Consider the following 27,004-nt stretch of genomic DNA (forward strand, 5'->3'; position numbering starts at 1 on the left):
AACTTTTTGAGAACACATTTATTAACTCTCACTTCCCGTGTGCAGGGCTGGGCTTCAGTGATTACAAGGAGAGATCTTCTTGGGAACGTTGCTGGAGAAAAGCCCCTCAGAGCTTCCTATTCTTTGTGGATATCATCATGGGCAGTCAGTAGCACATTGACTATGAGAGATACAAATTTTTTAAAGCTGACCTCTCCATCTTTATCAGCATCCAGTTCTTGGAATATTTTGTCAATGGTAGCTTGTTCTTTGGTGTTCTAGAAGGGGACAACAGAGACAGTGAGCTCAGACGCTTCCTCCCCTTTCTCCAGGCCTCTCATCCCTCAGAGCTCAGCTCAGGGAGGCCCAGGGACCATCGGCTCATTCACCAAAACTGTGTTGAAGAATCCAACGTGACAAAACAGAAAACAGAGGGAAGCAGCTATCGTGAGCTACCCTAGAGCCACACAAGTCTCGACCTGGAAGGTCTCTGTAGCTCACTAATCCCCACAGGTGAGGGAATAATCCCAGAGAGAGAGGTGCATAGAGCCTGAGGTGCCAGAGTGAGTTATGGAGAGAGGGAGGCAGACCCCCCACCCAACAGCTCAAGAGAGCATCCTCGGGCTGACCCCAGCCCAGCCCTTCAGTGGGCGAGTTTGGATGCGAGGGGCATCACCTACCCGGAGGGTGTTTGGAAGTTCCCTTGTGATCAGCTGCGTCATCTCACTATTGGAAAGCTTGTCATAATGCCCCACTCGGACTGAGTACTGGTGGAAGATATTGATGATCCCCTCCAGATGGTCCTCCAGCTTAGTCATCTTCTCAACCTTCAGGAGACACGGAAGGTCTGGGGCAGTTCCTCTCCCGCCCACCCCCATCCCCCTCTCTCCTCACAAGGGATGACTTCCCCCACATCTGCTTTGCATTCTCTCTGTTCTGATCTGTGGTGAATGTGTCATTTGTAGATAGGCTGGGGGGGGGGGACATGTAATGCTGTGTAAAGTCTAAAAGAATCAGCCCCCATTGCCAGAGTGTTCCATGTAGCCCCATGTCCTAAGGAGTATAATTCAGAGGGTGCCATTCCACTCAAGCACACCCAGGAAAGTTTGGGTGGCTGGCCAGGCTGTTCCCTTTCCCCAGGTGACGGCACTTTGGCCACAGGTCTCCTACAGACAGTCACCAGCCCCTTCCACCTTCACCACCCCTATGTCCTGAGACTGGGTCTACCTAACACAGCAAGGGCTGGTCTCCTGGAGTCCAAGATGCAGTCAGTCGGAGGTGCTCTGGCAAGCAGAAGGTTGTGGCTTCCAACAGCCTACAATCGCTACCTGCAGTCACTACCCTGTGCACCTTCCATAGCCAAGGACAGGACACTTACCCTTCAGTGTGCAGGAGAAAAGCCAGCACTGGTGAGGAGTACTGAGCCAGGGAGGTTTTTATAATGCACTCCAGGCTTCATCTTCAGCCTCAAGTGAAGAAATCTCTGATTCATCATGAAGCAATTGCTAGACAATGGTTTGTTGCTCAACAGAAACTTCAAACCTGTTGCTTTGACTTGCAATGTGAGCCCCCCAGATTGCACCCATGGCACACGCCACCCCCGATCAGCCTGACACAGACCCCCAATCCCACCACCCCACCCAAGGGGCCCTCAGCTCTGGGGCAGGACCCAGCCTTCAGGTTTACCTCTGTCCCCTGAGCTAAAGTGTGGCCTTTTACTAGGAAACCCTAGTAACGGGAACTCTAGGAACAGGTTTTGCCCTCTGGATGGCGCCTTCCTGGAAAGCGAAGGACTGGGGAGAGCTGTTTGCTGAGTGTCTATGACAACAAAAACGGTAACAATAATAAAAACCATCAAAGTGGACATGTATTCCTGGAACAGAGAAAGGGCACTGAGCTCACAGTAATATATCAAGAAAGGTTCATCAATTGTAAAAAATGTATCATATTCATATAAGATATTAATCATGGGGAAATCGTGTGCAGGTATTTGGGAGCTGTCTACAGTGTCTTCTCAACTTTTCCATAAATCAAAAACTGGTCTAAAAAACTTAAGTCTCTGTGTTTTACAAAGTGAGCACAGGGGTGCCTGGGAGGCTCAGTCATTAAGCGTCTGCCTTCGGCTCAGGTCACGATCCCAGGGTCCTGGGATGGAGTCCCACATCGTGCTCCCTGCTCAGCGGGGAGCCTGCTTCTCCCTCCCGCTCTGCCTGCCACTCTGCCTACTTGTGCTCTATCTCTCAGTCAAATAAATAAAATCTTTTAAAAAAATAAAATACTTGCAATTTTTCTCTAAGTTTGGAATTATCAAATTAAATTACATCACATTGAAATTATATCAAAATTTAGAATTACCCATATTAGTTTCAGGAGCATCACCAAAAAGAGTCCAGTTTCCCCATGTAAAACACCTTTTTATAATTTTTGCAAGGGCTAAAAGAAAAATAAAATAAAGTTACCCAAGAAAGTACTCATGACAACTCTTTTAGTCACACCGAAGAAGTGGGAAGAGGCACACCCAGAGCTTAAGCTGGAACAGGGTGACCAGAAGTGGCAGGATGGTAGCCATCAAGCTGGGTTTACATCCCAAGTCAGCCCAGAGCCTGGTTCTGAGTAGACAGTAAATAAGAGTGTCCTGCCCTCGTGAGGCACTTTCTGTACAGCTGCCATCCCTAAGAGGGAAATGAACTCCCACGCAAGCAGGGAGAGAAGGGGGTTGAGGGGAGTGCCATTGCTTTAAAGGATGGGAGACTCTGGGTCTAAAGGGATTCCATCCCTGGAGATGGGGAGAGAGCCTTGCATGGTCTCGAGCCTCTGAGGGATGGTGAGGAAAAAAGGGAACCTGACAAACACTTCCCTTGCTTTTGTATCCGCTAGCCTAGCCGCTGGCTGGGCAGGCCCAGGGGAAGCAGCCAAAGCAGGGCAGACGCGTCCCAGCCCTTCCCGAGCTCACCCTGGGGGGAGTCAGAGTGAGAGCAGGCTCCCTGGTAAGACAGAGACAAGAGCACCACGGAGGCAGAGCTGTTGCTCTTTTTTGTTTTTAATTTGAAATTATTTTTATTATATGATAACATTTTTCCTTACATTTCTACTTCAGGGATTCGTCTCATACCTTTTGCACAGTTGTCTACTGGATGTCAGGGGTGGGAGTTTGGCAAATTTTAAATTTTAATTGAATTGCAGTTGTCATACAATACATTCGTTTCGGGTGTACAACACAGTGATCCTGCAATTCTATACCTTGCTCAGTGTTCACCACAGTAAGAGTGGTTACCACCTATGACCATGCAACATACTACAATATTATTGACTCTATTCCCTATACTGTACTTTTCATTCCCATGACTCACTTTTTCTTTTTTTTTTTAAGATTTTATTTATTTATTTGACACAGAGAGACACAGCGAGAGAGGGAACACAAGTAGGGGGAGTGGGAGAGGGAGAAGCAGGCTTCCCGCGGAGCAGGGAGCCCGATGCGGGGCTCGATCCCAGGACCCTGGGACCATGACCTGAGCCGAGGGCAGATGCTTAACGCCTGAGCCCCCCAGGCGCCCCTGACTCACTTATTCTATAAGTGGAAGTCTGTACCTCATATTTCCTGACACCTAGTTCACCCAACCCCCCACCCCCTCCCCTCTGGTAACACCACTTTGTTCTCTGTATTTATGAGACTGTTTCTATTTTTGTTTGTTTGTTCATTTGTTTTGTTTTTTAGATTCCACATACAAGTGAAATCTTATGGTATTTATCCTTCTCAGACTGACTTATTTCTTTTAGCATAAGACCCTCTAGGCCCATCCTTGTTGTCACAGATGACAAAATTTTATTCTTTTCCATGGCTGAATAATATTCATTGTAAATATATACCACATCTTACTGATCCATTCACCTGTCACTGGAAACTTAGGCTGCTTCCATGTCTTGTCTATTGTAAATAATACTATTTGCAATAAATACAGGGGTGCATGTATCTTTTCAAATTAGTGTTTTTGTTTGTTTGACCAAATAAGTTTCCATCTTTATCCTAGTTTTGGCAAGCAAAGTGTCAACTTACAGAAGATTTTTTAAGTCTACGGGGGGAAGGAGGCTAAGGGGAGGGAGACCTCTCCCTAAGTGGTTCTGAGATGCAAAGCTAATCACTGGGTCAAATCCTTTCAAAAAGGATCCCAGGGTTTTCAGGAAATGAGACACCAATTCCTCTATACCTTTCCCCATTTTCCCATCATAATCCCCGAAATTGGCAGTTAGAAAGAGTTAGAAAGGGGTTTCAGGTTAGACAAGGGTGACCACAAGCAAAGCACCAAAGGAGGAAGAGAGTTTAACAAGGCCTCCAAAATGCAGACTCCCCTGCATGTTTGTGTTAGCCCAGTTACCACGACAACATGAACTGAAAGGGGCAACAGAGCCCCAGGGCCCCACATGGGCACCACTGAGGTCTAGACCTGGACCCAGGTTACCCATGCAGTACGCCCCTGCAGCAATGGGCTAGGTTCAACCCTAAAACTGCATGGCCGGGCTTCAGCAGCCACACCTTAGAGCCATGAGAAGCAACTGCTCTAGGGGAACAACTGAGTGAGACCCCAGCTCCCTGCTCCCTTGGCATGTAGAAGTAGAACAGCTCCCAACAATGGAGCAAGGATGCCCCTGGGGTGTTTGGACATTTCGAGGGTAGGGGAAGCCACAAGAGGAGAAACTAGACAACTGAAGCGGAAAAGAATACGTGTGATGGTATTTTTATCCTGAAGGGTTGAATGATGTCACAGCTGTTATTTTGGAAACCCATCCAGGTTACTCAGCAGCACGGGCTACTTGCTTCTCCAGAATTAAAGCTGTGGTCCTGGTAGGAAATCAGGTGGGGACATCTATCCAAGGCCCATGCTGCCTTTCTTTTTTCTTTTTCAGGTGAAATTAACTCCATTATTCTACACCTTTACCGAAGTATAATTGATATCCAAAAACTGCACGTATTTAATGTGTAGAGTTTGATGAGTTCGAACATGTGCACACACCCATGACACCGTGACCATACTCAAGGGAATAGATACATCCACCACCTGCAAGTTTTCTTGTGTTCCTTTGTCTTATTTTTGGTTTTTGTGGTAAAAACACTTAACATTAGATCTACCCTCTTAATAAATGTTCGAGGACACAATATCATGTTGTTAACTACAGGCCGGCAGATATCTAGAGCTTCTCCATCTTCGGTAACTGTAACTTGACACCGGTTGAACAATGATGGCACGACCTCCCCACAAGGACTGCGGGATGCTTGCTTTTATTTGGTTTCCTTTCCCTCCCTTTGCTACTACATTCCATATCATTTTGAAACATACAAAAGACTACATGAGGCATCTAAGTTCATTACAAACCAAAATAAAGCACAAACACCTGTGAATCTACAGGATGCTTTTAGTCCCCGGGACAAGCACCTGGTGACTGGCAAAATATTCCAGAGAGCAGAGAAGGAAACTAAAGAAGTTTTGTTTGCTCCATAAGTTAATTCTCTGACAGCCCCAGAGGAGGTAGCAGAGTGATCAGATGTGCTTCAAGAGTGATTTTTTACCATCTGCACCTTAGACTGAATTTTTTTTTTTTTTTAGGATGCGAAATCTCTTCTTGGAAGAGGGGCTGGCCCACAGTGCCTGGGTGCGGTGGGTGGGGGTGCCAGGAATGAAGACACCCTGTGACTCTGAGCAAACCCCCAGGGCAAGTGGTGGGGCCAGTAGGTGCCCAAACAGTGTTGTTCTTAACATTACTGCCCCAGGATCAGGCATTCCATACAGGATTGGCTGAAATTTGTAAGAGTGGCAGACATTAGAGAAAAGGAGAAATGAAGGAGGTCATGAGACACCCTGCAGGATCTTCAAGGGCTTCATGTGGAGAAAGCCCAATGGAGCACAAGGGAGTCTGGACCAAGCCCAGTCATGGGGGAGCCAACCCTTCACAACCCTTCACAGCACTGAGGGCTAATTCCAGAAGGGCAGGAGAAGGCTTTGGTCCACTGCAAGAAGGAAAAGACAGAGGGACACAGTTCACTTGAGAAAGCAGCTAAGGGCCCTATTACAGGCCAGGACACCAAGCTGAGGCTGGAGGTCCACTCAGGACATCAATCCAAGAAAAAAAAAGAACATCAATCCAGTAAGAACTTCTAAAGCTCCGAAGGTCTGAGAAGGCACTATTTATGAGACAACCTCTAAGGGCCTTGAAAAAATAAAATGACCACCCTTTCACTTTCCCTGTGGAGAAGGTGGCCATTTTCCAGTGCCCTGGGCCCATTCTGTGAATCTGCCTTTAGCATTCCAGAGACTAAGGCTTATGTGCATAGGAGATAAGAGTGTGGAGCTCCTCCTTCCACAAGGATTCAACTTAGTTAATACGAGGGCTTCCTGCTGCCCACAGCAGCAGAAACACTAGGGGAAGGTGATAAAAACTCAGGTCAAGGGAGAGGCGGCCAGACACCTCTCCCATGGCCCTCCAAAAGGAAGTCAGTAGAGTTCTCCCCTCCCCCAGGCTGCATCCTACTGCAGAGAACAAGGGGAAGAAAAAAGAAGGATCCCTCAGCAGGGATCAAGGGCCATCCCTTCCCAGCCTCCTCCTGCAGGAGCCCCAGAACTGGGGAAGTCCATAACCCTGTGGGTGAGACGATGCAGGTGAAGACTTGCACTGCGTGTGAATCCCATACCACTGGCTCAGAGCCTGTACCAGGAGCTGTCCATCCTCTGGGCCAGCCAGGCCCATCAGAGACTCCACCAGACTGAGTGGGAGCCCAGACAGAGCAGATGTTGGGGGTTTTGTGTCACTACAAGTAATTACTGCCCTGCAGATGATGGCAGGAAATCTGCTCCTCACTCAGGTTCCCCTGTAGGGTTCCTGGGGGTCCCCCACCCTCACTGTGAACTGGTTTTCAGTAAGGCACATCATTTCTTTTTCTTTCTTTTCTTTTTCTTTTTCTTTTTTGGAATCAAACCCTTGGACAGCACAGAATGAGCAAAATACTCAAGGAAAAAGAAGGCAAGCAAAGTGTTTTTTTAATTTTTTCAAAAGTTAATTCTCTGTGCGACCCAGGGCAGATAACAGAAAAGGGAAGTGCATCAGAAATTAATTTTGAGGTCCCAACCTCAGATTGAATTTCTAAATTTCTGAACCTTTTCCTAGAGGAGGCGACTCAAGAGTAGCAATGTCTCCAGAGTACTGGAGTATAGCACCATCTATCCTGCTTCTAGCCTGGGAGCTCCAGATGCAGGCGGGGGGAAAGGCTATGGAGCCTGCAGAGAAAACTAAAACATACCAGCAAGTGAGTGTGTTTTCCGGTAGTGACACTGATAGTCTCAGGGAAGAACTAAGTCCAACTTGGCTGGGGCAGGTACCTAAAAATTCTGCAACAGTAGCAGTTATTCAGAAAGAGAAACGGAGGAGGCAATGAAATGCAGAAATGGGAGTGCTCTGCAAGGGTTTCATTTACTTCATGTAGCCAGTGCCTCCAGAGTTCACATGACTTCTCATTTATGTTTTCTAGTCTTATAACACTGGCTAGGGCCTCCAGTACAATTACTCAGTAGAAGTGCTACCAGGGGGATCCTGTCTTCTGCCTGTCTTTAAAGAGAAGTGTCTAATGTTTTTCCATTAAGTATGATATTAATGATTTGGTCTTGATAGATATACTTTATCATGGAGGGTTCTAGGACCAAAGTAGAAAAGGAACCCGGAGCCTACTATTTTGGTCAGTTATTTTGCTCTAGCAAAACACAATGCTGAGGAAGCTGAACTGGATGGAGGCTTTGCAGGGGCTAGGTTGATGAGGAGCCTCCATATGGGCTTTGGCTACAGGGTAGCTCCATGCTTTCAGCTGTAAACTAGGCCTGTTCACAAGGAAGAGGAGAAGGTTCCTGCCCACTGAAAGAAGGATGGCTACAGACCATTGGAAAGAGTTACTGAAGGTCTACGCCCTGACCTGAGCAGCCAGTTCAGACCTCAATTTTGCAAATCAGAGAATTATTCACATGGGAGTTTCCACAGCTCTTAAGACTGGAAGGAAGGCTCCCCACCTCAGGAAGAAGGGAGAATTGTCACGGGGACAGCCCCTAAGAGCTTAGGGAAGTCAAGATGCTAATCTTCTTGTTCTATTGCTGTCTGCAGGATTGCTCACGCCAGGAAAAAAAACCTACAGTAATTCAGGCTCTGAGGCATGCCTGGTGATGTCCTGGACAGAGGAGAGGGGCCCGAGTGAGAAGTTCATTCTAGCACCGGCTGTGCCTTGTTCCTCACCCTGGATGGCAAGAGACCCTGCAGCAGACGAGTACAAAAACACCAGAAAACACAGAGGAAGGGCTGCCCTGTGCACACTCAGGATAGAAACCCACTAGAAGAGAGCATTTTGGGGTCTTAACCAGGGTTTCCCTTCTGGAGACAGCCAGGGATCCAAACCTATAGCTCTGCCACTTGCCAGATTAATAAATTCTGTCACGGATTTTAACTTCTCTGAATCTCCTCATATGTAAAATGGAAATAGTAATTACCTCTCTCATAAGGTTGTAATGAGAAATGAATAAGATAAACTATCATAAAGTCTAGTGCTAAAAAGCAAAATTATCAACAAATATAGTGGGCACATGTCAAAATTCTTGTTTTAATTTCATTAATGAGAGAATCAGCAGAGATTTTTGAAAGCTGATTTGAAGAGTATTCAAGGATATATACAGTCAGGAAAGGAATGCCTAAGTCAGACTCTTAGGTGAGATGTAAGACTCAACTTCCAACAGGGTGAAAACACCATGACAGTTAGAGGTTTAACATCTCTACGAGGCTATGAAATCCTATCACCACATCAAGCTGTATCCATTCTGACTCGTCAATCTGACTCGTCAATCAAATACACTGTGTCAACCATGTTATATTTCCCAAAAGTGTCAGCTGATGGAAGAATAATGAGTCACCGAGACCTGCTTCTATTCAGACAGACTCTAGCAAGAGATCAAAGATGTAGGCAGCCACCATTTTTTCTTTTTCTGAGTTCAAGATGATTTTTTTCCTTTCATACTGACACCCAGCAGCAACCCAGTAAGTGTTTGTATCTTTCCCTGCCCTCTTCAGCCAGTTTGAACTTAGGCTGCATTCTCCAGGTCAGGGGGCCAGAGAACAGGCTGGTATCTGGACCCAACCCGAGTGGTTGTGGCTCCCAAGTGGAAAGATGCATGGGGAAGTCTCTTCCATTGGAATAAGCTCTTTTGTTCAGATGCTAGATACGAACTGCCCAATTCCAGATCCTCTCCATGCACTTTAGGACTTTTGTCACAGACATGAGGAACTTGGCTAAAGTCAGGAGACTTGGGTGGAGAACCTGGGTGGAGAAGCAGATTTCAGACAGGTCATCCTTATAGTCCTGGAAATCTCAGCAGCCGGATCTGCCTCAACTGGTGAGCCAAGGTCTCCTTGTGGACTCAAACATTGCATGAGGTTTCCTGCTAAACAACTTATTTCTCAACTTCCCACTGCCTTGTTCTTCTTTTGTAGCTGGGGAAACAGGAAACCAAATCACCTTGCTCTGGGCTACAAGCCCTGTCTGACTCTGCCCAGTGGTTCCCATAATGGGCATAGTCTGTAAGTTATAAGCTTCCAAGGACTACCTCCCTCATCTCCACCTCTTTCTCCAGGATGCCAGTGCCAGCTGAGCCACCTCCCCTGCCCAACCATGAATTTGGGTATCAACTGTTGACAGTCCAGTGTCAATGTGATTCTTCACAACCAGTGGCCCATCACTTATGGTGAAACTCCAGAGGGCACCCTGGGCCAGCTTCTCCATGGTCTCTCCAAGCTGGCTCAGAGAAAGCAGATTCATTGGGTTTTCAACTAAAGGCAAACAATTAATAATGTTAAATCTCTGCCCAAAGAACCCATTAACCTCAAGTCCAAAAGTGCATTTTCAAGGAGAATCAAAGGCACTGGGATGTGTTGCCTCCACCCTGACTCAGACACACACGTGGACACCACCACCACCCCATCACTGTGGATAACCGAGAGACAGACTGGATTGCTCTCCCCTTTTGAGCACTGTCCCATTACATTTCCTAAATGCTGAGAGAGGCCTGGGGTACGGCTTGATGAACCTGTAAACCCTTCCCATCTTCTTTAGCCTGGGCCACATTTGGGTCCAACAGCTCACCTTTGAAGTACCCCTCAGAACCAGCATCATCTCCCTTGCTGCAATGAGAGAGTGTGTTCACACTCCCGACAAGATAGAAGCACTTGCTCTGGGGGGTGGATAAAACTATCCTCAGGAAAACTGAGGAGGAAGCAACCTTGACCCTGAGCTTTCCACTTGCCCAGCAGAAACCCATCTCCATGTCTGAGGATAGATTCCCCCAACCCATTCTAGGTCCCAATCTTTTAAAATTTTTAATTAATTAAATTTTTATTGAAGTATAGTTGACACACAATGTTATATTAGTTTCACATGTACAACATAGAGATCTGACATCTCTATATGTTATGTTGTGCTTAGGAGTGTAGCTACCTTGGGGCGCCTGGGTGGCTCAGCCGGTGAAGCATCTGCCTTCGGCTCAGGTCACGATCCCGGAGTTCTGGGATCGAGCCCCGCATCGGGCTCCCAGAAGCAGGCTTCCTGCTTCTCCCTCTGCCCCTCACCCAGCTCACGCTTGTTTGCTCTCTTTCTCTCTCTGGCTCGCTCACTCTCAAATAAATAAATAAAATCTTTTAAAAATAAATAAATAAATAAAATCTTAAAAAAAGAAGAAGTGTGGCTACCATTTGTCACCATATGATGCTATTACGGTACCATTGACTATATTCCCTGTGCTGTGCCTTTTATTCTGATGACTTACTCATTCCGTAACTAGAACCCTGTATCTCCCACCCCTCTTTACCCATTCTGTCCATCCCCCCAACCCCGTTCCTCTCTGGGAACCGTCATTTTGCTCTTTGTATTTATGGGTCTGTTTCTGCTTTTTGTTTGTTTGTTCATTTGTTTTGTTTTTTAGACTCTACATGTAAGTGAAATCAGATGGTATTTGTCTGTGTCTGACTTATTTCACTTAGCATAATACCCACTAGGTCCATCCATGTTGTTGCAAATGGCAAGATCTTGTTGCTTTTATGGCTGAGTAATACTCCATTGTATGTATGTGTATGTATATACATATACACACACCACATCTTCTTTATCCATTCATCTATCAGTGGACACTTGGGCTGCTCCCATATCTTGGCTATTTTAAATAATGCTGTATTAAACATAGGGGTGCATATATCTTTCTGAATTTACATTTTAGTTGTCTTTGAATAACTACTCAGTAGTGGAATTACTGGATCATAAGGTATTTTTATTTTTAATTTTAGAGGAACCTCCATACTGTTTTCCACAGTGGCTGCACCAGTTTGCATTCCCACCAACAACAGTACACAAGGGTTCCTTAGGCCTGAATCTTAATTCTCTGCTGGCTGCCAAACATTTTCACCAATATGTCAGCTGATAATAAAACTGACTAGTAACTAAAACTTTGGTTGATGGATAAGGGTTTAAGCTGTTACCTTTTCATACTTGTTTCCACTGTTATATGATTAAAGCCCAAATGATCTGCAGTAAGTAATCTTGAGCACTGGTAGCCAGTTAATCTGAGTGGCATCTTGTTGGGGGAGGGGGTACTTGTTTCTCCTGAAATCCTGGGGGAGTTGGCCACTTCCCCTTCTCCCCTTGGGCACAGAGCACTCCTGACTTCTCCAAAGGACACCTTCTCCCCCAGCTGAGCTCCACAGAGTTGGGTTCCTCTCCAGCCCAGGCTTCTGGGGTCAGAAGCACACGATCACCCTAGGGAGGGCTTAACGGTCCCTGCCGTGTTTATGCAGCAACTCAGTGCCTCCTGCGTGCAGAGGGACCCCAAGCCAGCCTCCGTGTCCCGCGCACAGTGCACCCCTAGCTTCCAGAGCAAGAGAGCTGGGAAGGGGTGTGGGCGGAGAGGGCCTGATATAGCAGCACACGTCCCACAGAGTCCAACCACGCACAAACAACAGCAATCATAGAAATAGTCCTGCTTTCTCTACTAAAATCCGGCAGCAAGGACAAGCCTTCTTAGCCTTTGAGGGGTCTTTGGACCCTTCCAAGAATCTGATGAAAGCCATGCAGAAATGGGCTTATTTACACAAACACTCAAAATGATGCTTTCAACTCCGGCTCCATTTCAGAGATGCACAGTAGACCAAGAACTCTGGTTTACAGATTCTGCTGACAGCTCCCTACCCCCATCTCCACCATTAGCACCACTGCCCCATCACCTAAGTGGGCATAACAGAAAATTTCCCAAGGCACAGCCTGGAAGATCAGCTTGGGGTTGGATTCTGGTGAGAGGTGCCCATTCGTTGCTGGTCTTCCCATTTTACCAGGCCCTTGGAAAATCCAGAGTGACGATCAGGAGGTTATTGTAGATACTCACTGATAAACAGAGGGTTCACCACCCAGGGTAGCATTTGAGTGCCCTGTTCCATGACTTGAGTTTTAGGAATACGTCGGCCTATTAAAGAGGGCACATTCTGCGTGGAGGACTGGGTGTTATGCACAAACAATGAATCATGGAACACTACATCAAAAACTAATGATGTAATGTGTGGTGATTAACATAACAATAAAAAATTTTTTAAAAAGGAATACATCAGCTTATTTGCCTATTCCTTTATTATTTCATCACATTGGGAGGTTGAGAGCAGAGCAAGAAGGAAAGCTTCCGAAATCTCTGAGGAGAAATTACAACTGTGGGATCAGGGGTCTGTTAGTGTTACTTAATGTGGGACTCTGGATCCCCACCGAAAGCCGCACCACATACAGAATCCATCTCCCTTCCTCACACACACACGTCTACTTAGTTATCTCCCTAACTTCCTAAGAGTCACATCTAAGACATTTTGCTCTAAAATAAAATTTAATTTAGAAACCAATGTGAGGGGCACCTGGGTGGCTCAGTCAGTTAAGCGTCCAACTCTTGGTCCTGATCTCAAGGTCATGAGATCAAGCCCCACGTAAGACTCCACACTCAGCACTTGGAGTCTGCTTAAGACCTTCTTCCTGTCCCTCTGCTCATCCCCCCAGCATGCTCTCTCTCTCTCTCTCTAAAATAAATAAATAAAAATTTTTTTAAAAGAAGAAGAAAGAAAGAAAGCAATATGAGTTTTCCCTACATCACCCTGTTCCCGTATCACTCATTTGGGAACAAGTAGGAAAATCATCAGCCTCATGGACTTTTTAGAATCCTTAAGTCCCAGAACCAATGCCTCCGGATGATGGGACTGAAAAAGACGACTAGTTTGAGGAGAAGGTGGGGAGGAAACCGGATGAGTGGTAAGCACTGAAGGGCTGTAAGTGGGAAGCGAGGACAACGGAGGTTTGTTTTCATTTCTTTGCGTTTTCCAGCCTCCCTCCACCCCCTGGGAACATCATTCCACAAGATAAAGGCAAGACAGCAAAAGAGGCCTGAGGTATCAACTACTTTATTATTCTGCAGGGACAGACCCAGGGCCCAGGGCTCTGCTACTCTTTGTGGATTTCTTTGTGGGCGTCCACGCCAGCCTTTATCACGAGAATGAGGAACTCCTCGAAGTTAATTGCACCATCACTATTGATATCCAACTCTTTGAACCAGGTATCTGCATCCTTTTTCTGTTAAGAGGAAGGAGAAAGAAGCCAGAGTGTAAAAGACCTCGGCAAGAGCCAAGGCATGGCTGTCTACACAGGGTAACATGGGAGACCAGGGACCCAGGGCTTCATCAGCCAAGCAGAGAACCCCAACCGCACCCAGTCCCTCCTCACCTTCATGTACAGAGGAAACTCTGTCTCTAACAATTTCTTCAAGTCATCCCTATAGAGGGCATGGTAATTCCCCTTCTCCAGGGAGTACCTGTGGTAAACCTCAATGAGGGAGTTCATGGCACTCTCCAGTTCTGTCAGCATGGTGCCCAAGGATCTGCCCCACCTGGAACACAGAGCACATTGGGAATCCCAGGGTGGGGATGGTGCCTCTGCCCCCAGCAGAGTGAAGACTGAAGGGATGCTCATTACCCCAAATAACGGCTTTGTCCTGGCCTGCACCATCCAAATAACTAAACCCAGTGCGTGGCTGTGGCTATGATGGGAAGGGGTGTGGGAGGGAGAGGGTCCACACACACACAGGGCCTGCCAACTCTCCCTGTGCCCTCAGCCAACCAAGAGGCCCCGGCTCTGTCTTTATCCCCGTCTCGCTGACTTCCTCCAGGAGCTCTGGATTTTGCTCCAGACCTCCCTGAGCTTTCTTTCCCCTCTCTGCTCCACCTCCGGCCCTCCCCAGTGGGGGCCCATCCCCCAAGCATGGGACAGACTGAGGCAGTCTTACTTACCAGGTCTCCCTGAAACAGAGTTGACAGAAGACGTGCAGGGCTCAGTGTCGGCTCCCTTTTATAGCAAGCCAGGTTTTGGCCAGCTGCCAGGGCCATGGGCCATGCAGAGATAGCTCCTCCCTTCCCCAGTTGCCACAGCTTCTGGTTTCCCAACCAGGTGAATGAGGCAATTCCTGCACAGAATGAAAATTTTTGGTGGGAGGTTGGGGGGGTAGGAAACGTAGAAGGAGGAAGGCATTTGCCAGGCAGTAGGTTTCCTGCTCAGCAGGAGAAACCAGGAGGCGGCCACCATGAAGACTGCTTTGGTGAGTCACTGGCATCATCTGGCTTGGCTAACCAGGATGCCCACTCTTGAGTCCTCCTCACTGTTGCTGCTGCTAATCCCATGCACTGAACCCTGTCTGTGCATCTCTGAAATGGAGCCGGAGTTGAAAGCATCATTTTGAGTGTTTGTGTAAATAAGCCCATTTCTGCATGGCTTTCATCAGATTCTTGGAAGGGTCCAAAGACCCCTCAAAGGCTAAGAAGGCTTGTCCTTGCTGCCGGATTTTAGTAGAGAAAGCAGGACTATTTCTATGATTGCTGTTGTTTGTGCGTGGTTGGACTCTGTGGGACGTGTGCTGCTATATCAGGCCCTCTCCGCCCACACCCCTTCCCAGCTCTCTTGCTCTGGAAGCTAGGGGTGCACTGTGCGCGGGACACGGAGGCTGGCTTGGGGTCCCTCTGCACGCAGGAGGCACTGAGTTGCTGCATAAACACGGCAGGGACCGTTAAGCCCTCCCTAGGGTGATCGTGTGCTTCTGACCCCAGAAGCCTGGGCTGGAGAGGAACCCAACTCTGTGGAGCTCAGCTGGGGGAGAAGGTGTCCTTTGGAGAAGTCAGGAGTGCTCTGTGCCCAAGGGGAGAAGGGGAAGTGGCCAACTCCCCCAGGATTTCAGGAGAAACAAGTACCCCCTCCCCCAACAAGATGCCACTCGGATTAACTGGCTTCCAGTGCTCAAGATTTGTGGTGCATCTCTCTAGTTACAAAGCACAGAGAGACTCAGAACATACCTATCAGGAAGGCAGTGCACAGAACCCGCCCAGCCTACAGACAGGGAAGCTGACGCCCAGGAAGGTGAAGCAGTTCACCCAGAGTTTCCCAGTGCACAAGTGTCAGGGCCCAGAGCGTCATGAGCCAGAACATGACCTGACAAGAACATGACTCTGCTGAGAAAACTCTCCTCTCTACTTCCTTCCTGCATCCAACAGGTATTTAGCCTGTGCCTCTCCAGGACATAGGCCATCATCGCCTCCTGGGGGAAGCAGAGGGGATTAGCATCCCTCTCCTGCATGTTTCCATAGCCCTTTGGGCTTCATTATATCATTAACTTTATAGCTGTGAGACTTTGGGCCAATTACCCTCTCTGTGCCTTAGTTACATCAATTATCAAAAAGAGATTAAAACAGAGTCTACCTGCAACCCACAGAATGGGAGAAGATATTTGCAAATCAGACATCCGATAAGGGCTTAGTATCTAAGAACTCCTATAACTCAACAATAAAATTACCCCAATTGAAAAATGGGCAAAGGACTTAGGCATTTCTCCAAAGACGATATACAAATAAGCACATGAAAAGATGCTCCACATCACTAATCATTAAGGAAGTTAAATCAAAACCACAATGAGATATCACCTCAGACTCAGGAGAATGACTACTATCAACAAAAACAGAATAACAAGTGTTGGTGGGGATGTGCAGGAATTGGGACCCTTGTACACTGTTGGTGGGAATGTAAAATGGTGCAGCTGCTATGCAAAAGTGTGATAACTCCTCAAAAAGTCAGAAACAGAATTACTATATGATCCAGTAGTTCCACTTCTGGGTCTATATCCAAAATAATTGAAAGCAGGGTCTCAAATAGATATTTGTACAACCACATTCACAGCAGCATTATTCATAGTAGCTGAAATGTAAAAACAACCCAAGTGTCCAACCAAGGATGAATGAATAAATAAAATGGGGTATAGTCACATAATGGAATATTATCAGCCTTTAAAAAGGAAGGAGGGGCCCCTGGGTGGCTCAGTTGTTAAGCGTCTGCCTTCGGCTCAGGTCATGATCCCAGGATCCTGGGATCGAGCCCCACATCGGGCTCCCTGCTCAGCAGGGAGCCTGCTTCTCCCTCTCCCACTCCCCCTGCTTGTGTTCCTGCTCTCTCTGTGTCTCTCTCTGTCAAATAAATAATAAAATCTTTTAAAATTTCAAAAAAAATTAAAAGGAAGGAAACTCTTGACACCTGCTACAGCACAGATGAACCTTGAGGACATCATGTTATGTGAAACAGACCAGTCACAAAAAGACGAATATTATTTGGTTCCATTTACATGAGGTCCCTAAGGTAGTCAAATCCGTAGAGACAGAAAGTAGAATGCTGGGTGTCAGTGTCTGGGGGAGGGATAATGGAGAGTTAGTGTTTATTGGGTATAGGGTTTCAGTTACAAGACGAAGAGTTCTGGAGGTTAGTTGCACAACAACGTGAATGTACTTAACACAACTGAACACTTAGATAGTAAATTTTATGTTATATGTATTTTGCCGCAATTAAAAATTGAAAACTTTTTAAGTGCTTCCACCCAAAAAAATAAATAGATTCTACCTTGTATGTTATTGTAAGGATTAATAATAGATGAAAAATATTTATGATTTGTGAACTTTTCTTAATGTGTATTATACTTTAATAAAAAGTTTACACAAGGACTATGTGAAGTACTTAGGGCAATGCAGAGTAAGTGAGTGAGTGAGTGCTGGGTGAGCATGTACCCTGAGAACTGCCCTGCCCATGCCTGACCGTCCGGCTGGACTGAGCCCTGGAGCATCCAGACTGGACCTTCCATCTCTGTCTCCCCAGGACCCGGTACAGTGCCTGATAGACACAGTAACAGCAACAACAATCAATAATAAGAACAAGTAATAACAAAATAACATCGATGGGGCTTCCACCATGTGCCAGGAACTGGTGCAAGTGCTGTACCTACGTCAATCTTACTTAATACTCACTATAACCTCTGAGGTAGGTACAATTATAATCCCCATTTTACAGATGAAGAACTGAGGTCCACAGAGAGACACAACAAAGTGGCTTTTCTGAGACTCTCCTTAGGATTGGTTCATGAGTCGGGGATGGGGCTCATGCTGACTTGTCTCAATGGGGGTGAGGATGAGGTTGATGCAGATGATGTCATCCCAGACCCCTGACCCTTCAAGAGATGCCTCCCTTGGGACACCTGAGTCACTCGGTTGGTTAAGCGTCTGCCTTTGGCTCAGGTCATGATCCCAGTGTCCCGGGATCGAGTCCCACATCAGGCTCCCTGCTCTGCGGGGAGCCTGCTTCTCCCTCCGCCTGCAGCTCCCCCTGCTTGTGCTCTCTCTCTCTCTGACAAACAAATAAATAAAATCTTAAAAGAGAGAGAGAGAAAGAGATGCCTCCCTTGAAGTCAGTACCCTGAGAACAGTCCCAGTGGAGGCAGCTTTATCCAGAAATTAAGAAAACCAGACCCCAGGTCCAGTGGGAGAGACCCAAGGTAGACATAAGCCATGAGCTCCTCCCAGCATCATGTGCTTATCAGTAGAACTTGCTGACCAGGGAGACCCTGAAAGTTGCCCCAGAGACGCTCCCCATGGACCAACAGCCTGGGGGCCTCAGGGAGAGCAGGAGCCAGGCTGAGTGACCTAGCAGAAGAAGGTGTCAAGAATTGGGTAAACACATCAGGGGAAAAGGCAGAGCCTGTAATCAGACCAACGGACATGGCGCAACCCAGGGGAAGAGGAACCTGTTCCTACTTACAGGGAAGAGTTTAGTCCTGGGTATGTGTCCCAATAGCCCAACCAAGCCTGTGCCCAAGGCTGAGGAAATGAGGACACAGTGGCAGAGTCGGTGTAGAAACCCCTGCCCCCACCCCGGGAAAGGGCAGGAGATCTAGGCTGAACCGTCCCCTTAGCACTCAAAGGTCTGTAGAACCCAGCAGTCAGGTGAGAAAAGCAGGAAGAATCTTCCCCTGGACCTGGGGGAAGTAGGTAGCCTGGCTCACCTGGCCATCCATGCCTCTGGTTGTGCCTAAGAGGCCCACAGGAGGCAGCACAGACTCGGGAATCGGATTCCAATACAAAGGGCCCAATCCACAGGTGCAGCAGCACATGCCCCTCCAAAGGGCAGTGCAGACCCCAGGGAGCATGCAGGAAGGTCCAGAGGGAGACAGCTGGGGCCCAGCTGAGTCCTGAGCGTCAGCAGGTAGATTGGCAAATGTGCAAGGGATGTCAGTGGGAGGCCAGGCCCAGGGAGCACTGGGGGCAACACCGTGCTACAGACCTTGACTGGTCAGAAACAAAGGCCCTGGTTCAGCCCACAGGGCACTGCCCCTCCTGTGGCACACAGATCCAGCTGGGGGAGGGAACTAAACCAAGTCCCGTAAATGACACCCCCCCACCAGTCATTGGCATAGGGGCAATGATGATTGCCCATAGTTCTTGGAAAACTCCTCATTGCTATCACAATACGCTCAGGACATGGATTCCCAGACCATCCTCTGACAAGAAACCCACCAGGATGGACCCTACCAGGATCTAAAGGCAGAGAAGACTGACCCAGAGAGATTCTGCATCAGATTCCTGGGCTCCCAGGGAGAGAGAGAGAAATAAACACAGAGATGGGCAGGGGCAGGTCCCTGCTGGGAAGGGTCAGAGACCACAGGAGGACTTGGATGGTGACTCACAATAGCTCCAAGTGGAGTAATGCCCACATCAGCCTTTATTAGTAAAATCCAGACCCAACCGTTCTCTCCTCCAGGAAGCCTTCCCTGATTGACAGCAGCCTAGGTTCCACTCATCCCTCTTCACCATACAGGCTGGAGTGTTGCCCTTTGCCCTAGTCCCTGTCTCTGACTCAGCATGTGTGAAATCCACCTCACAATCTTTGCTCTCGGACTGGCCCTCATGCCAACCACCCCATGCCAATTACCCACATCACCCTCCCGGTCCTGCCCTGACACCTTCTCAGGCCCAAGCCACTTCTCCTTTGTACACTTTGTACAGTGATTCCTTGGCTCTCCCCCAGAGCAAGGAGACCCTCAAAGTGGGTCCTGGTCCAGTATGCATTTGCCCTCCTGCCTCTTGTCCGCTGCCCTATCATGTGTGTGCAGAGCGTGAGTGCTCAGAGCATCACCGGTGAGGGCTGTCTTCCGTGTCAGAGAGCCAGTTCCCTGAGAGAAGAGACTCCCCCCTCAGACTGGGGCTCCTGGAGGCCGGGGGCTGTGTCTCCCCCCTCAGACAGGGGCTGGAATGGATGATCCCCAAGGGAGCAGCAAACCTCCTCTCTGGACCCACAGCAGATACTCAGAACCATGAACAAGGAATTCCCAGCACATTTGTGGGATTGCTTTATTCTCTTCCCTCTCAGCTGTGCCTTGCACACGCATGTGCACAGGTGTGTGCACATGCAGGCACAGACCGACAAGCAGGGCAGAGCCCTGCGGCGGCTCAGGATCCACTCCTGCTCCTGGGCAGGCACCTGCGGCCGGAGGCTGCCCACACGTCTCCACCTAGTGCAGGCTGTGCCGGGTGCAGTAGCAGGTGCGTCTCCATCTAGTGCAGGCTGTGCCGGGTGCAGTAGCAGGTGCACAGCTGCCGGTGATACAGCAGGTGATAGTCCCTCAGCAGCCGGCCCAGGACAAACAGGAACTCGTCGAAGCAGATCTGGTTGTCCCTGTTCTTGTCTGCAGCCCTGAACAGCTCCGAGATGTAGTAGGGCTCCTTCCGACCCTGAGGAGGGGCAGGGGGTCAGTCGCCTTCCCAGGCCCCCCAGACCCACAGCAAATGGCTGTCCCTCCACCACCTTGCAGGACACAGCCGCTCCCTCAGGCAGAGGCCAGGACACCGTATGAGCCAGAATCGGGCTCCGAGGGGGTGATGGGGCAGGCACCTCTGCCAGCTAGACCTGGGGCTGTGTGGGTGGACTGTGCAGCCTGGGCACCACTGGCCCGCTGCTCGGCCAGTTGCTGAGCAGTGCTGAGTGGTCTGGTGCCTCCTGCCGCATCTGTCCACCATTGGTGAGTGCTTAAGCCTGTCCTCCCAGCTGCCCTGGGAGCTGCCCAGCAGCGACAGCCCAGCCCAGCGGCTTCAGGATGGAAGTGCCCCCTCCTTCACACGGGGAGCTCCCCAGGGCACAGCCCACCTGCCCCTAATGTCTGCATCTCCAGTACTATTGCAGGGCCACCAAGGCATGGGATCAGGTGTCTGCACACTGTGGCATGTGCCCAGGAATTGTTTATGACACCAAGCCTGTGTCCCCTGCAGAAAGTGCAGAATGAGGGGAAAGACAAAGTCATGGGCCCTGGGGCTGTCCAGCACGTCCCAGAGCAGGTGGCCTGGAGGGCTGAGGATCGAGGATGCTATAGGGGAGCAACAAAAGCACTTGAGGAGGAAGGGACAACCGGAAGGCAGGCAGGGGTCAGCATGCAGCCCAGGGAGGACAAGGCACAGGTGGGGTCATGGCAGGAGCCCCAGGCAGGGCCTCAGAGCTGGTTCCAGCAGCATTTGGCTGGTGGGTGTGGGGACCCAGAGTGGAGTCCTCGGAAAGTCTCCGGGGAAGGAAGCTGTTGCATCCGTCAGCCGCTGGGGGCCTGGAGGGTGGCCCCCGTCCCTGTGCGCAGGTTTGCACCATCTGTTTCCCCACACCGCCCACCACCATCTAATTCACCTAATCTTATCTCCTTGGCAAAACTGGTTGATCTGAGACCCTGGGGCTTCCTGCGTGGGCAGGCTCTCTCCGGCTCCCCTCAGCTCAGCCCCCCTGGCCCAGGCTGCTATCTGTCTGTCCCTGAGGGCCCTGTTCCCGGGGCAGTGCTGTGAGCTCCAAGTGGCATGGTCTGGCCGTCCTTGCCCAGCCCCACAGTATATAGGTAGTTGGCCCCGGAAAGAAAGTTACCCTAGTCCCTTCTGTGACCCTCACAATGACACTCCACTAAACTGAGGGCAAGACTCTCCTCTGATGTTTCCCAAAGATAAGTAAGGGGACATACAAAGTGAAGGAGGCGGTGGCCTCCAGTCAGGACTGAAGTCCTCTGGCGATGACAGAGCCCCCTCAGGCATGGCACTGAGGGCAGAGGGCAGCACCCCAGGCATTCCTGCCAGCCTCGCAGTCCCCAAGGCGCCTGGGAATTATAAGGCCTGATAATGGAGAAGATGCGCAGGCCTGAGAGGGTTTCTGAGCTCCCAAGCCAGTCCGAGAGCCTCTGTTAGCCCTTCAGACAGCAGCTAGAAGGGGACACTACATTTCCTACCCACGCCCCCGGCATCTGCCCAGACTGTCCTCACCCAGGCACGGTGACACAGAGGTTTGTACTAGTCCCCAGGAGAAGGGGCCTGGGGCTAAAACGGCAGGTTTGGGGCAGGATCGTTGACTGAATGTGGCTGCGGGCAGAGGGAAGACTTAGGACCTATTCTCTCAGGAAACAGGATGAGCAGAGGAATAAACAGGTTGGAGTCAGGGCTAAGTCTCCAGATTAGCTACGTTTGGGCTGCAGTGGAGCCCAGCAGGGAGTTTCAGGAGAAGGAAGAAGGAGAAATAAAGCTGGGCCAGATCCACCCTCCTTCTGCCACACACCCTGCCCTCCCAACTCCCTCAGCCTCCTCACCTAAGTAGGAATTCTCTTGGGACATAGCTCCCTATACCTACACCCTCACCACTTGCTTCCAACCCCACAACCCAGCCTATACTTCCTCCCCAGCTGACCCCAGACCCCACACACCAGGCTCTCCATGAAGCAGGGTACGTTATCCATAAGCAGAGCCTTCAACTCCTCCAGGGACAGGGTCTCCACATCCCCCTCCCGGGCGGCGTACTGATGATAGCAGCAGATGATTTGGAAGAGGGATTCCTCCACTGGCGTGTGTGTCATGGTGGCTAGGCCCTGGCCAGGACAGGAAGCAACTCTGGAGATGTATCACTGGAGTACCTGGGGACAGTGGTGAAGCTGAGGGGAGAGCAGCACCTTGGCTAGGCCTGCCCACAGCAGATGGGTGCTTCCTCCAAGAATCTTCTGCCGTCTCGTTCTGCCCACCTTCCTGCACCTTGTCTCAGGTCCCCTCCTCGCATGTCCTCTGACCCCTTGCAAACATGGCTCAGAGTCCCTGCCCTGCAAGAAGCTTTTCTGTGAGCACTCAGGACAGGGCTCTGTCCCTTCCCTGAGACCATGGTCTTCCTGAGGATAGGACCTGTGCTCTCTGCCCCTAGACCCTACTCCCAATTTAAGAGTCACCAGAAACCAAAATGAGAAGAATCCAGACTCTTTGGTGCAAGACGGCGCTTTCCAGTGAAAATATTTTTGAACCCTTGAGAAGTCAAGATCCCTACTGCTAGACTACTTCATACCACAAATGAAATATTAAAATAATTGCACCACCCAGAAACCCCAACCCTGCTCAAGTGTTGTTATTTTCCCTCCTCATCTGAATGTACAGACAACACAAGGCTGCCCAGCTTTGTTCTGACCACTGCCTTGCTGCATGACCCTCGAAAGCAGTCTACTTGCCATTCACAGAGTCCTTTCAGCCCTGAGTTGGGTCGGCCAGCACTGGGGTAAGCAGTGGCACCTCCAGTCTCTTGTGGTAGCCCCACAGCTCCAAGCCTGGTGCTCTGCACACAGATGAAGTACTGATGCCCACACCTCCTCCTCCCCACACCCTACAGAGATGAGATCCCTGTCCTCAGGAGGCAGGGTTATCCTGTCAGCTCAGCCGTCCCCTCCAGATTCTGTGCAGGTAAGAATCATAGCAACTGCTGGTTCTGACTCTTAGGGAGCCAGCCAAGCTCTGGCTTCATAGTGACCTTATGAGGTAGGCATCATTACTCCCATTTTCCTGAGGAAGAAATGAAATCCAGAAAGGTTAAGTACATTTCCCAAAATCACACAACTGATCCACCTGGAGCTAAATTCAAACAATTGGGGGACCACAGTTACCATATTGGGACATCCATGCACTGCACACATTCTCCAAAACAGGTAAGCTGCCCATCTTTGCTTTCTCTGACCTTCACAGATTCAGCACTGTCCACCCACCTCAGCCCATCTCAGCCCCTCCCCTGGGAGAGGCCACACCACTCTCAGAAGAAGTGCTGACCTGTGCTGTTGGGACAAGGTTGCTCCGAATCCACAGTGCTGGCCTGTGGTTTGTCCTAGAGATTCCCCAGCGCTCAGGCAGGAGGCGTTGGCGCAAGCAGGGGCCCAACCACCAGGTCCTACATCCTGTCCATCCTTGGTGCTTCTAATTATGGCAGCCAGTGTCGTGACTCTTCACAGGTTCTCCAGCAGCACGACCGAGCCTTAATTGCATTCCTGGGATGATATCACATGACACTTGCTTCCTACAATTAACTCAACCAGTTTCAGGGACCCACCTTCCCTCAGAGCCTGATCGGAAGCATCTCAGAACCACGGGAGGTCACACTGTCTGTCTCCCTACCTCAGAGTCCATCCTCCCAGCTCCAGGGCTTGGGTGGGGTCAGACACACAAAGTGAATACATCGTCCTCCAATGTCCTCCCTCAATGACTGAGTCCCCAGACTCTGTAGTCACGAAGCACATTAATTCATCCAACAAATATTTCTGGAGTCCCCACGCTGTGCCAGGACCTCGTCGGGGAATGTGAGTACAACATGGGGCCAGCTCATAGGGTGAGTGGAGGGGACGGCATCACGCACTGGCAGGATCCACTGTGAACACTACTAGCTTGGCGGTATGAACAAGGTACACTGGTGCCCGGGAAGGAACACTTTCTGCCTGGAGAAGAGTTGAAGATTTCCTTAAGGGGATGATATTTGAGTTGGGACTTGAAGAAAAGGTTTAATTGCAGGGAGAAGCATGGAGAAGGCTGGAGAGGCAGGACGGAGACAGAGCATGAAGTAGCCTGTGGGCCAAGCCAGGTTTGCACTTTATCCTGTGAGCAGGAAGAAGCTGATAGAGGATTTTTAATGGACTGGGTGATGGGTGGGAGGTGAGAAAGAAGTGGTAGGAACAGCTTTGTTGTAAGAAAATAACCGACAGCAATATGGAAGAGACCCTACCCTAAGGGCGCCCCTTCTCTCAGCCCATCTCAGCCCCTCCCCTGGGAGAGACCACACCAGCTAGTGAGTACCTCTCCCAGACAGGGGCGCCAAAGGACAGGTAATTGAATCCCTGAAGGCTTGAGAGAGGTTAGGGAAAGACATAAGCCAAAGTCTTTTTCAGTTTGCAGGATGAGCCTTCATCTACACAACATAATGATTTCTCCAGCAAATAAGTGGATCACCAATACACATTTATGTTTCCAAAATAAAAACAGGGCTCAAATTTCTAAAAGGTAAAACAGTTTGGCAATGCCAACCTACAGAGTTGGCAGAGTCACAGAGATTTTTTTTTAAGATTTTATTTATTTATTTGACAGAGAGATAGAGAGAGAGCACGAGTAGGCAGAACGGCAGGCAGAGGCAGAGGGAGAAGCGGGGCTCAATCCCAGGACCCTGGGATCATGACCTGAGCCAAAGGCCGACGCTTAAGGACTGAGCCACCCAGATGCCCGAGTCACAGAGATTTTTATTGAATACCTTTAATTTAGCCATTACTGTCCCGGGAATTTATCCCAAGAAAGAAATTAAACAGATATTAAAAAGCAATAGGTAGTAAAATGTTTGCCACTGCATTTTCTGTAGCCAAAAAACAAAAATAAAAATAAAAACCTTGAAACAACTTAATTAACAAATTTGGACCATCACTGGATAATGATCTGTCACTCAAAAGGAACTCCATTTTTAACCCATAGCTTGTTTGGGGGGAGGAGGTCATATTGTACCCCTCTTCACCCTGATTTTTGCTCAACCTGGACAAAATGACTCCCTACACCATCCCAATGCATAGTGATGACCTCCTTCCGCAACTCTGCTATAACCACTCTTTTCACTTAATGCTAGACTGTGGGCATCTTCCCACCCACTTAATCAAGGCTAGCCTGATTTTTAACGAATGCCTAATGATTGTTTGTTTGCATGTATCAAAATATGTTTTACTAATCCATTATTGGTAGACATTTAAATTACTTTCGATTTATACATTTCAACCAATTCTTCCCTAATATTGATATTTCTTAAGAATTTTGCCATGTGGGGGCACCTGGGTGGTTCAGTTGGTTAAGCGACTGCCTTCCACTCAGGTCATGATCCTGGAGTCCCGGGATCGAGTCCCGCATCGGGCTCCCTGCTCAGCGGGGAGTCTGCTTCTCCCTCTGACCCTCTTCCCTCTCGTGCTCTCTGTCTCTCATTCTCTCTCTCTCAAATAAATAAATAAAATCTTAAAAAAAAAAAAGAATTTCACCATGTGGGGCGCCTGGGTGGCTCAGTGGTTGCGCGTCTGCCTTCGGCTCTGGTCATGATCCCAGCTTCTCCTGGGATCGAGCTCTGCATCAGGCTCCCTGCTCCATGAGGGGCCTGCTTCTCCCTCTGCCACTCCCCCTGCTTACGTTCCCTCTCTCACTGTGTCTCTCTCTGTCAAATAAATAAATAAAATCTTCAAAAAAAAGAAAAAGAATTTTGCCATGTGTGTTAGGTGCTGGAGAGAAGGGGAACAGAAGTGGATTTACACCCCCTTCCCTGGCCAGAGCTGCCCCTGGTGTGCACTGAACCCCAACCCCAGGCCAGAGCTGCCACCCACCTCCCAAATGCAAGCCCTGAAACCCCAGATCCATAGCTGCCCCCCCTACAACCACGTCTAGACATGGGTATCACTGCTGCAAAGTACAGCCAAATACAGAGCCGTGAGAGACCCTCTTAGCCATGACTTCCTTCTGTGGGGGGAAAGAACAGGAGTACCCCAACAACTTTCCCCACCCTAATATAAAAGTCAATAGATACCTTTACAGTGTTACTTTAATCTGCATATGTCCATATAATTAACTTTACCTGTGAGATTTATGCTTTCCTGTGCTTTCACATTGCTGTTTAGTGAGTTTTCATTTCAATTTTAAGAACTGTCTTAAGCATTTCTTGTAATTCTAGTGATGAGCTCCCTGTTTTGTCTGGAAAACAAAAGAGAAAAACCTAGGACCTATGGCTTCATGGGTAAGTTCTAACAACATTCAAAGAAGAATTAATTAATGCCAATGCTTCTTAAACTCCTCTAAAAAAATAGAAGAAGGAACAATTCCAAACTCATTTAATGAGGCTAACATCACCAGATACCAAAACTAGGCAAAGACATTACAAGAAAGAACTACAGGCCAATATCCCTGATGAACATACATGCAAAAATCCTTAATAAAATCCTAGCAAACTGAATTCAGCAGCACATTAAAAGGATCATGCACCATGACTACTTGGGATTTATCTCAGGGATTCAAGAATAGTTCACCATATGCAAATTGAAGTTATAACATGTTAACATAATGAAAAAAATACATAATTATCTGAATAGATGCAGAAAAGGCAGTTGACAAAGTATAACACCCCTTCACGATTAAAACTCAACAAAATAGGTACAGAAGGACCTTAACACCATATATGAAAACCTTATAGGTAACTTCATAATCAATGGGGGAAATAAACTGAAAGCTTTCCTTCCAGGATCTAGCACAAGGCAAAGAACCT

The 27,004-nt window shown here is 48.7% G+C and overlaps 3 protein-coding genes and 1 long non-coding RNA gene across 7 annotated transcripts in view; 1 reads left to right on the forward strand and 3 right to left on the reverse strand.

Moving 5' to 3' along the window:
• LOC114198699 (protein S100-A12) lies at positions 1-1,462 on the reverse strand. Of its 2 annotated transcripts, none has more exons than XM_028090309.1 (3): positions 1,358-1,462; positions 660-806; positions 1-257 (listed from the first exon to the last, which is right to left on the reverse strand). In XM_028090309.1, exons 2-3 carry the CDS (start codon positions 795-797, stop codon positions 117-119), a joined length of 279 nt encoding a protein of 92 aa, XP_027946110.1. In that variant the 5' UTR covers positions 798-806; positions 1,358-1,462; the 3' UTR covers positions 1-116. The 2 variants fall into 2 exon arrangements, with proteins under 2 accessions (XP_027946110.1, XP_027946111.1); XM_028090310.2 differs by having other exon boundaries at positions 660-826; positions 1,358-1,429.
• An 11,992-nt stretch (positions 1,463-13,454) lies between these two features.
• S100A8 (S100 calcium binding protein A8) lies at positions 13,455-14,455 on the reverse strand. The gene is made up of 3 exons (XM_028090091.2): positions 14,353-14,455; positions 13,790-13,952; positions 13,455-13,639 (listed from the first exon to the last, which is right to left on the reverse strand). Exons 2-3 carry the CDS (start codon positions 13,928-13,930, stop codon positions 13,511-13,513), a joined length of 270 nt encoding a protein of 89 aa, XP_027945892.1. The 5' UTR covers positions 13,931-13,952; positions 14,353-14,455; the 3' UTR covers positions 13,455-13,510.
• Positions 14,456-14,509: 54 nt separating this feature from the next.
• On the forward strand, positions 14,510-26,051 carry LOC114198600 (uncharacterized). Of its 2 annotated transcripts, XR_015766515.1 has the most exons (3): positions 14,542-14,657; positions 17,246-23,151; positions 23,691-26,051. It is a non-coding gene; the product is annotated as an uncharacterized LOC114198600 (long non-coding RNA). The 2 variants fall into 2 exon arrangements; XR_003607141.2 differs by lacking the exon at positions 23,691-26,051 and having other exon boundaries at positions 14,510-14,657; positions 17,246-22,800.
• LOC114198598 (protein S100-A15A-like) overlaps positions 19,582-27,004 on the reverse strand; it is a 37,333-nt gene continuing 29,910 nt past the window's right edge. Inside the window, exons 1-3 of one of the 2 annotated variants that reach the window (XM_088017181.1) lie at positions 23,512-23,726; positions 22,140-23,250; positions 19,582-20,151 (exon numbers count right to left, since the gene is read on the reverse strand). In XM_088017181.1, coding sequence (XP_087873307.1) covers positions 19,975-20,151; positions 22,140-22,289 — 327 coding nt within the window. In that variant the 5' untranslated portion in view covers positions 22,290-23,250; positions 23,512-23,726 and the 3' untranslated portion in view covers positions 19,582-19,974. Of the gene's footprint in view, positions 20,152-22,139; positions 23,251-23,511; positions 23,727-27,004 lie in introns of those variants that run through there. The other variant, XM_028090090.2, reaches the window with a different exon arrangement.

The sequence above is a fragment of the Eumetopias jubatus genome, unplaced genomic scaffold (genome assembly GCF_037043125.1).
Source record: "Eumetopias jubatus isolate StellerSeaLion01/CBP00866 unplaced genomic scaffold, mEumJub1_p1.0 scaffold_12, whole genome shotgun sequence".
Lineage (NCBI taxonomy): Eukaryota > Metazoa > Chordata > Mammalia > Carnivora > Otariidae > Eumetopias > Eumetopias jubatus.